This window comes from Doryrhamphus excisus, chromosome 22, assembly GCF_030265055.1.
Source record: "Doryrhamphus excisus isolate RoL2022-K1 chromosome 22, RoL_Dexc_1.0, whole genome shotgun sequence".
Classification (NCBI taxonomy): domain Eukaryota; kingdom Metazoa; phylum Chordata; class Actinopteri; order Syngnathiformes; family Syngnathidae; genus Doryrhamphus; species Doryrhamphus excisus.
The window spans coordinates 2758545-2775745 of record NC_080487.1 but is presented as its reverse complement, the minus strand read 5'-3'; the positions used below and the strand labels follow the sequence as shown (position 1 = coordinate 2775745).

Here is a 17201-nt window from a genome sequence, read left to right as displayed (position 1 = left end):
CAGCTTTGTTTTGAGAGTCTATCAGTGAGCACAATTAATACTTGTATAAAAAAATCTCCATAACTACCAATAAGTAGCAATAGTGCTGCACATCTTTGTGTAAAATGTGTAAAAAAATACAAGGACAGTGACACCCAGACCAAAAGCAGATCCATTCAGCTTTTTGTTCTAAAGTGTATTTTAATTCTAAGCGTGGGCGTCATTTAGCCGTCAGACGGGAGTCCAAAGATAAACAGTGGAGCCATAAAGCTAAAAGCCATCGTCACCCAGCTTTGCAAAGTCACACCATCATGATGAACACTGTGTGGTCAAGCCAATGTGGATGTGCACTTGAAATGGTGAACATGTATATTTGTTCCAAACAACACAATGGAAGCATACAGTATCAGAAATATGGATAAACAGCATGTGGATACTGTTGTGTATACCAAGACATAAACATTAAGGTGCCTGGACACTTCCTCTCCACACAATCATTACCTGATAAAACACAGAACAAAACCCACTGGTTCATTATAGCCTGATATGAAAGTACTGATGAAAAGTACCAGACAATATAATAAATTACAAACAATATTTCAAGTGAGTACAAGCAACATCAGTTTTATCTTATAATTTTACGTTATTCATGCCAGACGTGTATTGGCGGCGCTCGTGGGTTAGTGTTTATTGTGATGTGTTAATGAGTCACATAAATCAGCCCATAAACATGAAAGTGAAAGGGGTTAATATCCAATAACCCTTGAACAAAAAGCTTAACAAAGATCACTAATCTGAAAGAATTCCATCCAAGTTCCTACTTTGTCCTTCAGGGTTGATAATCCTTTTCCAATCTCGGATAATAGCACTTTTCAAGATTTGCCAGAAACACATACATATACTGGGAACCCCAGATATAAGACAACATGGATGATTATGCCACATTTTGTATTTGACCGCTAGCCTTAAAAAGGAGCTTGTCTGCGTTACATAATGTCAGTATTTCTTGTCTTTCAGCCCTTGATGTATACACTAGTACTGCATCCACTACTGACTGTGTTTCCAGTCTTATTTACTGAGGGAATCAGCAGCAACCAGCAGTATTAGTATATATAATGTATATACTAATCTATAGTATATAGAATGTATTCTATTAGGGTGGACATAGCATATAATTACAATATTTTTGGACTGTATCGCGATAAACAATACAAATTTCAGAATTCCATTTGCATTTTCCTGGTTTCAGTTTCAAGTTCAGTCTGTACTGTAAATGATAAATAAATACATGATTAAATACTATCACAAGTCGGGGTGGTGATAAAAAAAAATGTCTGTCCTTTGGGGGGGGGGGGGCATGACAGAAAATAATTGAGAAACACTGCTGCATAAAAATACATGTGATGTTACACATCGGAATCGGAACTAGTGAGTGTGACGATATCGTCAAACAAGTTAAAAATGGTACATCCCAACTTGTAAGTTGTTAACTAACTAGTCATGTGGACATTTAGTGTTTGCCATCAAAGATGATACTGCGATGAGGGCCTTATAAAGACTTATACATCAATATGCTGCAATAAAGGGATGGAAGGTATGGGACGGGATAAAGGGGATCTGGAGGGATCCCTCATTTAAAGACATTCAATTATGTATAGATAACTAAAAAAACATGTAGTGTGCAATAATTACGATTGTGAGTGCCGGGTTTCTTACTCTCTTCGGCCAAATGATCGGCTGCTTCTGTCTGTTCAATATGCCCTCGGAGAACTTGGTGAAACAGCTTCCAAGTGTTCCTACATGGAATATGTTACCAAAGGACTGAAGGATTTTAAATCCAAACTGAAAATACAAGAGATGACCTCAATAACCTGTACTTGTTTTTTAATGTTACATTATTAATGTGAGGTTCGCCTGCCAGGACTCCCTTTAAAAACCATCAGTTTTCTATGCTGCTTATCCCCACTAGAGTCCCTTGCAAAAAAGGTTCTTAATCTCAGTGGGACTTTCCTGGTTAAACAGAACACAAGAAATTCCCGACCCAATATTTGTGCTATAAATGTGACACAGAGGACAAAGACCCTCAACGATATTCTACTGTATATACCGTGGAGGTTCTGCAGGAAAAACTCTTTAACTATTGCTATCAGACAAACTTATTTTAGCTAAGCCAGTTACCGAACGGTATGCAGTACAATACATTTTGTAAATAACGCAGTCTCCATTCTTTTCTTTGGCTCATTATCTAGCGCCTCAATACGAAGTGACAAAGTCTGCGTTACCCCCCCGACCCCTCACATGGCTCTTTACTACTCTAGTTAAAAAGCTCCAGCATCTGTTTCCTGTTACCTTGGAGATGTAGCTTCTTCAGTCTGTCCGGCTTGCAGCAGACCGGCCCCATGTCTGAGCGAGTGGTTCAGGCCGCAGCTGGTACCAACTCTCAGGGGCTCTTTCGGCCCTAAGCCTTGCAGCATGGAGCGGCGTCTCAGTACCCAGGTAGCACCGATGGCCAGAAGCTGCCAGTGAGGCATGCTCGGCGCCAACGCCAACAGAATCCCATCAAATGAGTCCCGCTTCTAGAACCCGTGTGTACTGTCCTTTCATTGCCCTCTTTCTTCCTGCCTCTCATTGAGTGGTGTGGGCAGCAGGTTCTTTCCCTCAGCCCCCCTGGAGAGAAGTAAATCCCTGAGGAGGAGTGTGACAAGGCTCTCTCTCTCTCTCTTTCTCTCTTTGGTTCTGTGTCACTGTGTGTGCAGGAACTGGGTGATGGGTCGTCCTCCAATCTTTGCCAAACAAACTTGTAAGCACGCTAAAGAAAACAGACAATGTCAATCAATCTGTGCGAGAGACTGTCTGCAAAGACTCCATTTTCTTTTTTTTTTTACTCAATATTTTGACTTGAAAAAAAGACATCCCACATATGTTTTGTTTTTACAGCCACAAGTTTATCACCCCACTAACCCATATTTGGAATGCAGTGTTACCTGTGCAGAGATGAGGGCACGTATGTCAACATCAGCTACCTGGAGAAACACTTTTTTCTTCACGATAGTCACCAAACAGAGACGACGGTAAAGGATTATTTTAACCTAAAACTACAACAACTTTGAAGTCAAGTGTGCTCAATATTGTCCGCTCTTGTCTCCATTGTTTGCATCAGATTTATATATTGTGTGTCTGGGTTGCTTCACTGATCCAACCTACCATAGAAACCTTTCATGCACGAGTCAGCTGTTATTACATTTGAAAAATTCCAGTCATTTGCCAGTTTAGCGTATGTCCGCAGGATTTGATACAAGTTCCAAATTAGGCACATGACTAAGGAATCGGCTTTGTGTGGGTCCCCCGGTTTGCAGTCAGCATCGCCACAAATAATAAAACAACATGCAGGCCAAACTCTGACAGTTTTGTTCCCCAGACAGTCAGCATTTAGAAACTGTATTCAAATTAATTCTGGGAGTAGTATTCCGACAAGGACAAGAGCGCAGAGTTCATGCACGTGAACAAAAACACACACACACACACGCCCTGGTCAAAATGTCAAGGTCTTTAGGCTCCTTTGGGAGACAATGTTCAGTTACTGCTGACATACCAGTAATATAAAGCTACCACCTATCCATTGTAGCCATATGGTGTTTAGAATAATAATGTGTTACTGGTTCAACTAACCAAAATATGCACTTTTATCAGCTAATAATTGTTTTTTCAGTATAATATAGCCTAACTTTGTATAAGAACGCTGATAGAAGCACTATTTTCATCTGCTACATTGATGATGTCTGATGCAGAAGATACGTTTTTCACCACTCCTTGCCTTGTTTTCAATCATTAATTTCAAAAATCATTTCAACGGCATTCACCGTTATTCATATTAATCTTCCAAACATTGTACAAATATACTGAGTGTGTATTGAAATGTTTGCCCCCCCCCAATTCGAACACCAGAACTTTAAAAAAAATATATATTTTGTCTCAACAGTAGTCATTAATAAACCATGACCAAAAACTGCATACAGTGCAACCTCAGTTAGCGTCCGTCCTGATTAGTGTCACCAATTTACACCACAAAATTGCCTCAGTTTGCATGCATTCTGCGGTTAGCGTACAATATGGTGCGTTATTAACAGACTGTATTTGTATGGCTGATATTATAGGACATTCCTATAAAATAGTGAGCTTATTTCACTGCCACATTCAAGGTGTTCAGACATCTCTGGTTGTCATTTGGGGACAACATACTATATTCTCTTCCTGATCGCTTTCCTGTGGCGTATGTGCTCGTGGTGAGAGGATCATCGGAGTTCACAGCCTTTTGTAATGTTGACTTGCCATAAACAAAACACACAGACCAACACAAGTCGGTGGGCCACTCTAAACACAAGGAGAGATCCCTGAACAAACACTCGCCTGAGTAACAGAGTGGCACAGAGAGCCACAAGAATTTACAAGGTTCAATAATAAGTCATCAGTAGCGCTTTAACTAAGACGTTTCGCATTGATCTGGAGTAAAAATGGTCATTGTTTCATCAAAGTTCTGAGTGAATGTTATGCAGAGTTCCTGAACGCTAGTTAACAGTAACAGTGCCCCCTGCTGTTAGCCTCCAGAAATGCTAAAGACCAAGAAGATCAACTTACCTGGAACAATCTCAAAAAGGTGTCTTCCAGGTTCATCCGGGTTTGCTGTAAGTTCATTCACCTGGCATCCCTGCAGGGGTATACAGCCCTGAAAAACAGAAGGACATGTATTATACGCGTATTTGCATCTTGCAGGACATATTTTTTTTAGTGAGTTCAAATACGTGTGCGTTATTGTGATCCGCAAAGACCCACACAGATGATTAGAATACATTATCCAGATCAATACCCATTTCGCTCTGACAACTAAGACCAAGTGAGCTGTGAAGAGATGCTAGCATCTATAGGCCGGCCATGTTAATCTGCTGACCGCCATCCTCCTTCAAACACGCAGCCCAGTCTGCCAAATCGCCTCAGCCAGTGGGCGAGGCGTCGCCAACATTAGTAGCCATGGCAACAAATGGAGAAGGCGGGAGCTGTGGCCGGATGCAGCGCAGGGGAATGGTTAGAAATCGGGGGGATTGGTGGGTGTGGGGGTGCTCCCTAGGGTGCTGCGCGCTCAGGGCAACACATGCAGTAGGGAATGAATGATTAACAAAGGGCAACATGTAACCCGAGGACACAAATCATGCAGTCAGATGAGCATGGGATACAGCATCAAAACACAATTGGACAATGTTGAATAGAAAGTAACTCACAATTTACTTTTACGCGTGTAAGTTTTAAAATTGAATAATCTTACATTGTCTTTTTACTAAAAGCCCATAAAGAGTTCGGTCGCCATGACGCCACATGCATCGCTTCAACTAGCCATAAACTGACGTAGACACACCCACCTTCATCAGGTTTGCCTACAAATGTCCATCATCGTTTTGGACGCAGTAACCAATCGGGCCCCCCCCCCCCAAGACTAATTCCCACTTTTTTCACAGTGTGCCAAAATAGCCAGTGTATCGTTACCCACGCTACATTTGGATCGCACCAAAGTTTCTTTTACAAACGAAACCACAATAGTGGAAGATTTAGCAGTTAAGAGTAACTTGTCAGGAGGGGCGCGAGAGGCTTTCATTTCAGTGCAGCCCTGCCAACATGTACAAAATTAGAGGACTCAACATGCAATTTGACTCTTGAATATGCTTGTATGCTCTCCATTGTGTTGCATTTCCCTAAGCTAACCGCTAACCCTAACTCCTAACCCCAGACAGAAAATAATTGATAAGCAACCCCAACAACTCACCGGAACTACTTTCCTCAACACCGAAAAACGACCAGAACTCTGCTCACGGGAGGACAAAGTGGGGGTAAGTCACCATTGATGCACTACACTGCTGATGGGGATGTCATACAATTAAAAAATCTGAAGTATCCCTTCAATTAGGGATACTAATAACTGACTTACACCAAAACCTCCAAGACTTACATCACAGTCTCAGAACGGAACTCTTTTGAAACAAACAGAATCAGAGAACTTGACTTGTTCGTATATTAAGAGAGGGGAATGACTAAGAGTAATCTTACATTTAGATTAATTTAAAATCATTAATGTCAGCAAAGTACAATACCTTGCAAAAGAACTAAGAATTCATGATGTTTGTCCAGCAACCATTTATTGATGTTTTACTGACTCCTACATAGGAAGTAAATGAGACCCTGTAGCTTCACCGCTGTATCTTCTATCATCTTTGTAGGGGGTGGACTTATCCATTGCTGCAATAAGCCTCGGCCTCCTCCCTCCCCCGAGCACCACTCCCCGTTTCAAATATCCCATCGATTAGAAGATGAGAGAGAAAATGAAGGCCAGGATGACACTTTCTCACACATCCTGTCTTCAGAGCGGGAGCTTGCGTCTCGGTCTAAGTGTTCATTTCCCCGAGTATACTGTGTGTGCATATGCCCATTTAGTCTTGTGTGTGTGTGGGACAGACCTGAATGCATCAGGGGTTGCAAATCAATATAGCTCAGATGAGTATTGGCGAGCTTTGATTAAAGAGAGTCTGTCCGTGCTCTCGGTAATCTCGGTCCCCGCAGAATAGGGGCTGCAATGAGTCGAAGACGTCATTCTAGGTGGATGCATTTTGTGTGTTTGTGTGAGTGAAAAGAGAGTGACAGCAGATGGTCTACATTAAATGAAAAGCCGTCATCCGGTGAGACTGAAATCAATAAAAGTGTCAAGATTTCAGGCAGGAACGCTCGGGGGAAGATTATTGTGTTTTAAATGCTGTGTGTGCTGCCTTTTTGTTGTTGGATTACATCATCCCCTCTTGTTAGAGCAATGTCAACCTATTCCAGTCATCTGCCATCCCTTCTGATGGGCCCACCCACTCCATTACTTGAGTGAGTGAGTGGTTATTAAAGAGGTTAAATATGAGTCAGCACAACGTCACCAAAGGTGTCTTAGAGAAGGAAGGAAACGGTATCAATTAGGTATCTCCTATCTTCTATTTTTACATGAATGCACTAAAAGAGGGGCAAACCATTATTTTGCTGTTTGTACCCAAGCACTTAAATGCACTGGGAATGTCACAAGCCATCATTTACCACGGCAGTGGTTGGGAATTTTCATTATTTACAGAATTTAATCCAGTGCTTTTATAGAAAAGGAGTAGAAACTTGTCCATTTTTTCCCAAATACCTGTGGTTTAGTTTCTTCTTCGTCTTTGTAGAAGTAGAGTTGATCTGACCGTAGCACGAACCACCTCAGCTGCCAGTTCTTCATGATGCTGCGCTGCTTCTTCAACCAGCCGGCCTTCAGCGCCCCCTCCTGGAGGCTGGGCGAAGCCGGCTGGCAGGAACCCCGCGTCACCTCGCCCATCACCATGCTTTTGGACCTGGCTGTACACAGACACACACACTTTTACTCTTAATTTATGTGCATATTGGATATTAGTCGATAATAGAGTTGACCGAGCTTAGACTGCAGGGGCTGTTTAATTATCATCATTGGACACATGCCATGTTTTTCTTCCCCCCCCCCATTTTCCTTCTATAGTGTTATCTATCATTGTGTATGCTACACTTCACTTGTGAACACACAACCTTCTGCCCCAGGCTGCAACACCTCAAGATGAGATACAGAGGCAGCAGGCTCAAATACGATAATATACAGACAGTGATGGGGAGCAGCACACACACACACACACACCTACCCTGGGGGAGTGCACCCCCTCGCACCCCTTCACCTGCCTTCCATTTTTGAAGGTCCTTGCCAGAGACTTATTGTGTTGCCACAAGGCGGTGGGATGGCAGAGGCTTTGGCTTGAGATAATAGGACCACATGGGACTGACTGACTGAATCATTCTCAGCAAATGTGTGAAACCTGAGCTCAGTCAAGGACAGTTTCAATGCAAAGGGAATGGCAGTCGTACAGCTGTGTCTCAATGTGATTTTCCCTACTGAGATAAGAGCCTCTTTTAATGGGATGTCTACTTTAGTCACAAAGGCAGGCGTCAGTACCAATGAGCTACGCCACCAACCTGCACCGTATGGATTTACACAGCGATGGACTTACGGCTTGGCATGCAAACCGGGCTATGCAATTTAATAAGCATGAATAATTTATACAAATCAAATGTGCAGACGTCCACCGTGCTGCACACATGCAATAATACACTGGAGAAATTGGGAACCAAAATCAATGATTCTAATGGAATGTCATTTTTCTTTTTTCAGGCAAGGTGTAAGAGTTCAATTTTATCCTCATGCTTGGTTACGTAAAACAGCCGGTTGCTCCTCAGAGATAGCCGATGGCTTTGACCTTGCTTACAAGGTGGAAGGTTTTGATACGCTTCTGTGGCAGTGAAAGCGTCAACACACAAGACAGGAATTTATATTACATTATGGAAACCAAGAACTAGAAAATGAACTGTCTACAGTGGTAGTGTTGCAGCACAGAATGAGCCTCTAATAGGCTGGTCAATGGTCAAGGGGGGCGAGATATGAAGTTATTGGTGAATTGAAACATTCCTTACGATGGGGCAAATTTTACAAAAGAGTCCAACCCTGCCCTAAGGTATGAATAATAAGCTTCCTATTTGTCAAGATTTTTCTCAGATTATAATGTTTTTTTGTTTGTTTTTTGCAGATGTCCAGTCATCGCTCTTGCACCGTTACCATTTGGCTGCAACATCCACCTGTTGAAAAACCTGACAAGGTAGATCATTCAACCAATGACCTTCTTTTGTTCTTCTTTTCTTTTGTTTACATTCAAATAGCTTCTATTGGAACATTCCCAGATTTACTTTCTGTATAATTATATTCATACCTAAGGTTTATTAAGGGCATCAGTGGTTCTTGACCCTTTCCCACAGCCCCCCTATATGTGTATCCTTAATGCTGTGACATTCTGTCATATTTCACAATGATAATTTGTCCCTCTATTTGTCTTCCTTTGACGCGCTCTAGTTCGTCTTGCCATGGGGCGTGGCTTCTGACTAAATCACAAATTGTTTTTACACACATTTTTCTCACCACACACACATATCCGTAAACGCCATCATTGTCTGCAAATGAATGGAACTGAATTTGGGGGCTTTCTAGATTGATTGATTGATTGTGAAATTCCCCATTTCTGCTGCTTTTAGCCAGGAAATGGACTCAACTCAGGCCAAATGGCTGCCACAGTCATTTTAGATCAACGTTTCTCTTGTCTGTCATGATGTTAATAGCCTTTGAGATGGACATCAGCGCCTCATTAACACACACGGTGGTTGTCACCAGTGTGCTCATGTACTTTATATACTGTCGATAGCTTTGGGGGTGTCAGGCAACCACTGAGATATCATTCAGATGAAATCCTGCAGCCAGGCAAATTTAATTAAAATGAAACTTTAAACACGATGGGACATATTTTTGCTGTAGTTTGTGTGTTTCCCCGAAAGCCATTTCTTTAAATTTGGCAATTTTGCCCCATTGAGACGCTTTTTCAAAATCCTCCAAATCACATGCCTTTATATATTTCCGTGCTTCCTCCCCTTGCCACCAGTCATACAAAAAGCGTTCCACTGGTTAACACCTCTGCTGTGTGTGAGTGGAACACACACTGGTCTGTGATTCACACTTGAGTCACTGATTTTTGGACTAAATGTGCCAAAGCTCCAATTTGAACATTGTGATCAGCATGATTCAGACCTTCCTTGGCTGAAGTGGAGCTTCAGTCTGGTCACTTGGCCATTCATAACCACAGCCTGTGCATGCTTAATGTGCATTGCAGTTTTCTTGAACAGAGACATGGTTATACTTTACTAATCTGTCCAAAATCATATTTCACAAAAGGAAGCATTTCTGTATAAAAATATACCCTGGTTATTATTAAACCACAAGAGTAAGGAATCTGTAAAAATCCACTTTGACATTCATTCATTCATTTTCTACCGCTTATCCTCACGAGGGTCGCAGGGGGTGCTGGAGCCTATCCCAGCTGTCTTCAGGCGAGAGGCGGGGTACACCCTGGACTGGTGGCCAGCCAATCACAGGGCACATATAGACAAACAACCATTCACACTCATGGACAATTTAGAGTGGACAATTAACCTAGCATGTTTTTGGAATGTGGGAGGAAACCGGAGTACCCGGTTGCAAACTCCACACAGAGATGGCAGAGGGTGGAATTGAACTAGGGTCTCTGAACTGTGAGCCCTGCGCGCTAACCACTCGAGCACCGTGCAGCCCCTCCCTTTGACATAAAATGCTAAGTCATTTTTTTTAAGTCTTTGTAGAGGTGCTGGGGAAAAAAATTTAGAAACCTTTTCTTTCATTTCCTCTTATAATCACTCATACATGCAGTTGGACTACCATACTGCATTTAATATGTCTGACAATATGTCATCAAGATATACATGCACTTAATTTCTCGTACTAACACACACACACACAGAAGGATGCACAGGCATGCTGGTGGAATTTAATACCATTAATCTAGTCACTGGACGGTGATTTATGTTGCACAGAGTTACAGGTGCATCAGCGCAGAACTTGCGGTTTGTCTCTCACATTTGATAAACGACTTGACCGGCGTGTGTGTGTTTTTAAATCTACACACTAACAAGCCCGGCAGTGGGGGGTGTGGCACATTATATAGAATCTATACTGTACATGGAAGCTGCAGCAGAACGGAACGGATGCAGCAATGTGTGCATTTGTGGCCACGTTTGTAGGCGTGATATGGTGTGGGAATGTGTTATTCATGCAGAAAGGCAGGATGTCAGCGATTTATCACGTTGCACCACTTTGATCATAAAACCATGGTAACGCACATCAAAAAGATGCTGTAGGAGAGGGAAGCAGCTGATATGCAGGCAATTAAAGCAGCTACGGCATCTCCGTTGCCAGTGCGAAAAAGGCACCCAGAATGCAGTTTGATTTTTTTCTTCTCACTTCAGAGATTTTCTTTACATTCTACATCTTATGGATGATTGGATGTGATTAATTATTCAACAAGAAATTATAAAAATAAGCGTTTGTTGATTAATAAGGGTATTCACATAACAGTTTGTTTTATACATCTGCTGTCGCTCCACAACGTTGGGTGGAAATCAGTGGAATGGAGTCAAATATACATAAACTAAGTCTAAGTTTGTGTAAGCTATCTCGCCTACTTCTGAACCGCAGCACACAAAAGGGTGAATATTTGGCCAAATATGCACCTTGGCTGCGTTTCCTGTGCTATTATTTTTCTGACAAATGTACCACAGGGAAGGCGCTGTTATGAAGCCCATCATTTTGACCCCTGGATTGGATGGACTTGAAATTTCTCACACTGAACAATGTGCTCTACAAAACAACCCACTTTAACCTTTGGTTAAAAATTGGTTGGTTGAAAATCATCAAACGAAACGCCTTTTTAGGGGAACGGCTAGGACTTAGCAACTTATCGCCCCTAAGACACAATCATTAGACCACTTGTCTGATGATATCTATCTTTTGTGTTCCCCTGTTCAAGGGTTTCCCTTTCATTTCCTATCCAAACCACACCCACACACAGATCGGTCTGGTCAATATTCTACATGAACACAAGCACAGGATTGTGAGTAACATCAGTATTCCCAAAAGCACTGTAGCACATATCAACTGTGTTATGTCCCTTCCATGACCTGCTTGGAACTTTTGAGAATGTCCCAGACTGCTACATCTGTCACATACTCATTTATTCACGGGCTTCACGCAACAAATGTGCAGCGGGACACTGATCTGACAGAAAAACTGACACCATGGCTATGTCCGTCACTTTTTTTAAACTACTCAACAGCATTTGGCAAAGGATGTGTGCTATTTTAATCTGATTTGGATGTTAAGCGTAAATATTACACAATATAAATGCTACTAATCTGACTTGATGCGGCTCGAGACTGATGTGAGCAGTTAGGTAGCAATTCACAAAACACACATGACCAGTACCCTATTGTCTGATAATATATGCAAATACACATTGAAACCTCTTCAGGACCAATTTCATGCTACTCCGGGAGAGGATATTACGCATCCCACTTCCATTCTCGGGAAGCTATTCATTACATCTTAATCACATCCAGATGAATAATTGGTAGTAAAGAAGGAATCACACATAAGCACACATGGGTATATTAACTCATCCATTTATGAGAGTACACATGCTACCGGCTAAACACACACACACACACACACACACACACACACACACGCAGCAGCTGACGGTAGGCTGATAGCTGGGATGAAACTAGAGATGCAATTGGTTCTAACAGAATGCACACAGCAATATTTAATTTGTGCATTGAGAAAAATGCTGCAGTATATATATACAATAATGCGGGGATACACTATAAGCACCAATGTAAATGTATGAATGTATGAACATGCATGTCACTCATATACTAACAGCTGTGTTGCCAGATAAGGTAATGTGGTCCTACCTCTTCTGGCCTGCCTGATCTTGGGACTCAGCATGGTTGTCATGGCTTGTCAGCAGGCTCTCCTCTCGGCATGTTCCTGTACATCCAAGCACCCCGCCCCTGTCTGCCTCCGTCTCAGCCTCCTCTTCCTCTCCTCTTCTCTCTATGACCTTCTGCAGTGCGGCCGTCAGCTAGGGGGTTGGGAGCACAGGGGAGGGGAATGGAACGAGAAAGGGTGGAGGAGGAGGAACTACCCCTCTCTGTGTGTGTGATTTAAAAAAAAAAAAAAAAAAATCTTTCCGTGCACACGCCCAGTGGCCTCCACCCCTCCCTACTGCATTATTCATAGTGGTGCATCCGCTTTCATGGATGGAGGTTTTTTTGGGGAAGGTCGCCCACTAGAACAACATGAACCGAACCACAATTAACATGCCAGATTTTCCACAAACTCTTCACCGGTTTTCATCGGGATGTTTCATTGTGGGAATAAGAGGGGGGGATGGGTCATCCCCCGCCCACCCACCTAATTAAGCTGTGGAAGTGTCACCACCGTCATCCTCTTAATCACTACCTACCCCCCACCTAATTCTCCCTCTTTTGGTCTTACTAGAATTGTCTTCTAGTTTTACTGTAAATCTCCCGCTGCATTTTAACCACTTTCCTTAAATGTTTGGTCCCTGCCACTTTTTGGTTTGAGGAATGACATGCCTTTCAATTCAAAGTCAAATGTGGGGAATTCCCAGATGCTACGGTATAGGTCGGTAATTACTCGCTCCGGAGCATTCCAGTGGCACAACTGCCAAAAACCAGCGTAGAAAAACAGTTCTGAATGGAAACGACAACATCCTGTCCCCTGGTGCTGTAGCGACCATATTTCACACAACAAACCTAAAGGATTATTATGGACTAGATGGACAACAAAGTTGAAAATATCAATTACAGTAAACCTCGGATATATCGGACTCGGATATATCGGAAATTCGCTCACAACGGACAGATAAAAAAGAACCAATTTTTCTGTAATGCATTTCCAATAAAAATTCATTGCATATATCGGATTTTTTATAACAGATTTCGCCTATTTCGGACAAAATCTCCAGTCCCGTTCCAATGCATTTCCATTAAATTTCCCTCGCATATATCGGATGGCCGCATCGTGGCGCTCCGATTCGGCGAATCGTGACAGGCCGCTATACGACGTCATTTGCAGCGTTGCCTGCGCGTCCAGGTACATTGGAAACATAGTCAAGGAAGTACCTTTTTATAATGGATAAAATCCGATTTACGCATATACCGGATATAAATCCTATATATGCGTAAAACAGACATTTTCCAGTATACGCATTTAACGGATTTCGCTTATATCGGACAAAACCAGTGGGAACAATTGAATCCGATATATCCGAGGTTTACTGTATTTCAAAGTGTTTAGTCCAAATGATGCCTATATGTATGAGTTGTTGTGTTATTGCAGGAGCAGCCAGTCCCCCTCCTGCTTGGGTCTACATGGGATAATAGCCAGAAGTCCTACACTGCAATTGAATCAGAGCGGCCACAGCTGCTCTTATTACAGAGCAAAGATGGAAAGAGATGTCGAGAGGGTGGAGTGTTTTGTGTGTGTGTGTGTGTGTGTGTGTGGTGGGGGGGCTTTTTTTGACATACATGCACTCACACACAAAAGCCAACAGCAGCTGAAATGAAGCAGCACCTGCAAAGAAACACGATCGCACATTGATCACACAGCAATGAGCCCAACTGAAAACAAGATAGGGGTCACATGACGTGCAAAAAAAAGAAAAGTAGTAAGACAAGGACAACATGAGGATAAACTAGTAATGAAAACAGTATTTTAAAGCACTATACTCCTCCAGGGCGTGGCACTATTTTTTTTTTTACTTTAATTGCCATGTTCTTTAATCTCCAGTGAGGACATTGGTGATAATATGGAGCTTAAATGTGAACGGGTACTCTCTCAGACTGCCAAGAGGATCAAGGTGGTCTGAGCAACAGCTGTCCTCAGCCAGCTTGGTCCGCATGAAACCAAATGACCATGTCCATTCATGTGTTCACCACTGAACTCTGAATATGAGAGAACCTTTTGAAATATTGAAACACTGCTTGGTGAAAATGTTGTATTGAGAGGGAGGGGCGGTGTGAAAACGGGACCTCTGGGGCGGTATGGGGGGGTCTGCGCTGATGAAGGTGTGACTGTTGACTTAGCATTATTTATTGATTGAGCATGTCTGGCTTTTTCAGCCACTGCATTTTCCTACTATCGTTTTCAGACAAGCTTTTACTCACCGATGCTATATTGTATCCAGTAGTACAGTATTGAATGTGAGTGTGAATGGTTGTTTGTCTATATGTGCCCTGTGATTGGCTGGCCACCAGTCCAGGGTGTACCCCGCCTCTAGCCCGAAGACAGCTGTCTGTCTGCTAAACGGTAGAAAATGATTGAATATATAGTCTTTCATTATGTAAACTGGCGGAATTTATCTTTTTGGCATATTTTCTCACAGGAAATTCATAGTGTCTGTCCAAGGTTTGCAGCATTTCTTGGCTTTTCAAATGCATTAATGAGCAGCCTTTCTTTTGCGAACGTTTTGTGATGCACACCATTTTCCGCTGTTACGTTTGTATTTACTTTGGCGACCAAACGTCTCCGTAAGTGTTGACTGTCAAAGCGAAGGTTCGGCATCTCGATGTGTAGTTTGGGTGGATATGTTGGAGGTGGGAAATTTTGTTTTGTAGCTACCACTTTAATTAAAGAAACAATTAATAAATAATAAATTCGGCATAGTGGATCGTTTTGTGTTGATGTGCTCACCTTGCTCATTAATATTCCCACACTGGGGATGTGGCATTTGGCTTTGCATTAATTTTCATTTATTGTGTGATGAATTTATTGATTTATTATTGCGGTAATAAGACAAGAAAGCCATCCAATTGTGTCCTTAACATACAGCATACCATAGTTATGTTAATACAAGCCAACGCTAACGTTGCAATTAAGACAAAGAAAGCCAAGTGATGGTTTATTAAGAGAGTGCTTTGATGGACTGATGGACTGAGTGGCCACAATTAGACAGGTGTTGCCCCCTCTAACCCCTTTTATACCAACCCCCCCCCCATATTTGTGTCTCTGCCTTATGACTTCTGCCACTGCCAATTAGCACATGGCCATGACTTCATCCACTAATGGCAATGAAGAGAGTTGAGAGGACAAGAGCAGCTCCTGGACTGACTGACTTATTATCTGACTTTTTATGGGCCTGTTTGCAAAGCAAAAACCTGTTATATAAAATACGTAGGAAAAAAAGTTCCTTAATGTCTCTTAAGCAATAATCTACACAACAAGCAAATTACTGATGAAACTTTTAAGAGAGAGTAGTATTTTTCGTTTCTAGTCTCCAGTCAATAGTTCAGTTGTTTTCTCAGCCGATAAAGCAACTAAAGCCATGTAATTAAAATTAATTAGATTCTATTTGTGGCCACGTGGCATGGCGGCGGCAGCAGTTTTATTCATTCTGCCAGCCAGGTTCTATTTACGTGACTGACACACAGAGTGAGCGAGTCGGGGGATGGAGAACAAGCTAATGGAATAACCGAGTGGGGGGGAAGAAAAGTTGAGTAACAGAAATACAATACATCTAGTTGTGTGTGGAGCTGTGGATTGATTTTCAATTGCATTGGCGGTGTGCGTGTACCTGGGAGCGTCAGATTGCAACAAGCTGGCTGACTGCAGGGCCAACCCAGGTCTTGGTTTATCAGTGTGTTCTATATTCAAGTTGGATGCTTTGATAATGTGAATTGTAGGTCAAATAAAGCAGAAATCAAATGCGTATTTCTTCCTCTAGGCCCTCATTGCTTTGGGCCACATTTCACTACAGCTGGCTGAGTCAATATCAGGCCATTTGATGCCTAATGAGTGCGTCTGATGAGATCTTATTTCTGTCCACTCAGCACTCCTCAGCTCAGTGGTGTTAAAAAAAAAAACTATTTGGTGAGTTGTGGGGTTATTAGGACTTTTCAAGGTTTATGTGTATATATGTATGCATGTATAAATATACATATATACACTATTCACATCTCGATGCGCCGCCAGCGATACGATACTTTAACGATAAATGGAATTTTCTGGCGATACGATGCGATAATCATTTAGTTCAAATCACTGAGATCCAATAAAATATGGTGCAATTTCTTGCAATTTGATACAATTCAACATGATGCAAATAAGCAAAGGGAAAATAATAGAATTCTGTATGGTCCTACAAAAAGGATTTGGCTTTATTCCTTTTAGCACTTGGTAGTAAATTCAACTAAAGTGCTGTTTGTCTTTTTTACTACGCATCACTTCTTGATCATTCTTTTTGCCATCTTAAAACAGCAACCACTTTAAAAAAACAACTTTTCTCACACTTTCACTTCAGCTATGTAATTCCAATAGCAGTGGTTCAGTGATGGAGTAAAACAATTAAACAATTACTGCTGTAAAAAATACAGTACAGCAACAACAAAGTTAAAGTGACACTTTCAACAGTGCAATCAATGTTTGTTTGTTGTTGGGGGGGGGGGGGGGGGTGCACTTGTTGCAGGGGAAGATCCACTTGTTCTGACCTGATTTGCTTGGTTTTCCCCCGGTGTCTGACGAGGAACTTGACGGGGAGGCGGCGGTAGACTCATGCTGCCGTTGTACGGCTTCTTAACGCGGCATTCTTTGCAAATGACGGACGTTTTGTCAACCTTCCCGTCGTTCCCGACGTCCATGCTGTTTTACTAGT

The 17201-nt window shown here is 42.1% G+C and overlaps 1 protein-coding gene across 4 annotated transcripts in view; it reads right to left on the bottom strand.

Moving 5' to 3' along the window:
- si:dkey-191m6.4 (rho GTPase-activating protein 22) overlaps positions 1–17201 on the bottom strand; it is a 23505-nt gene extending 6304 nt beyond the window's left edge. The window contains exons 1-5 of one of the 4 annotated variants that reach the window (XM_058061420.1): positions 17038–17201; positions 14090–14125; positions 12439–12608; positions 7248–7386; positions 4615–4684 (exon numbers count right to left, since the gene is read on the bottom strand). In XM_058061420.1, the coding sequence (XP_057917403.1) occupies positions 4615–4684; positions 7248–7386; positions 12439–12608; positions 14090–14125; positions 17038–17187 (565 nt within the window). In that variant the 5' untranslated portion in view covers positions 17188–17201. Of the gene's footprint in view, positions 1–2328; positions 2789–4614; positions 4703–7186; positions 7387–12438; positions 14126–17037 lie in introns of those variants that run through there. The other 3 variants (XM_058061423.1, XM_058061421.1, XM_058061422.1) reach the window with 3 other exon arrangements.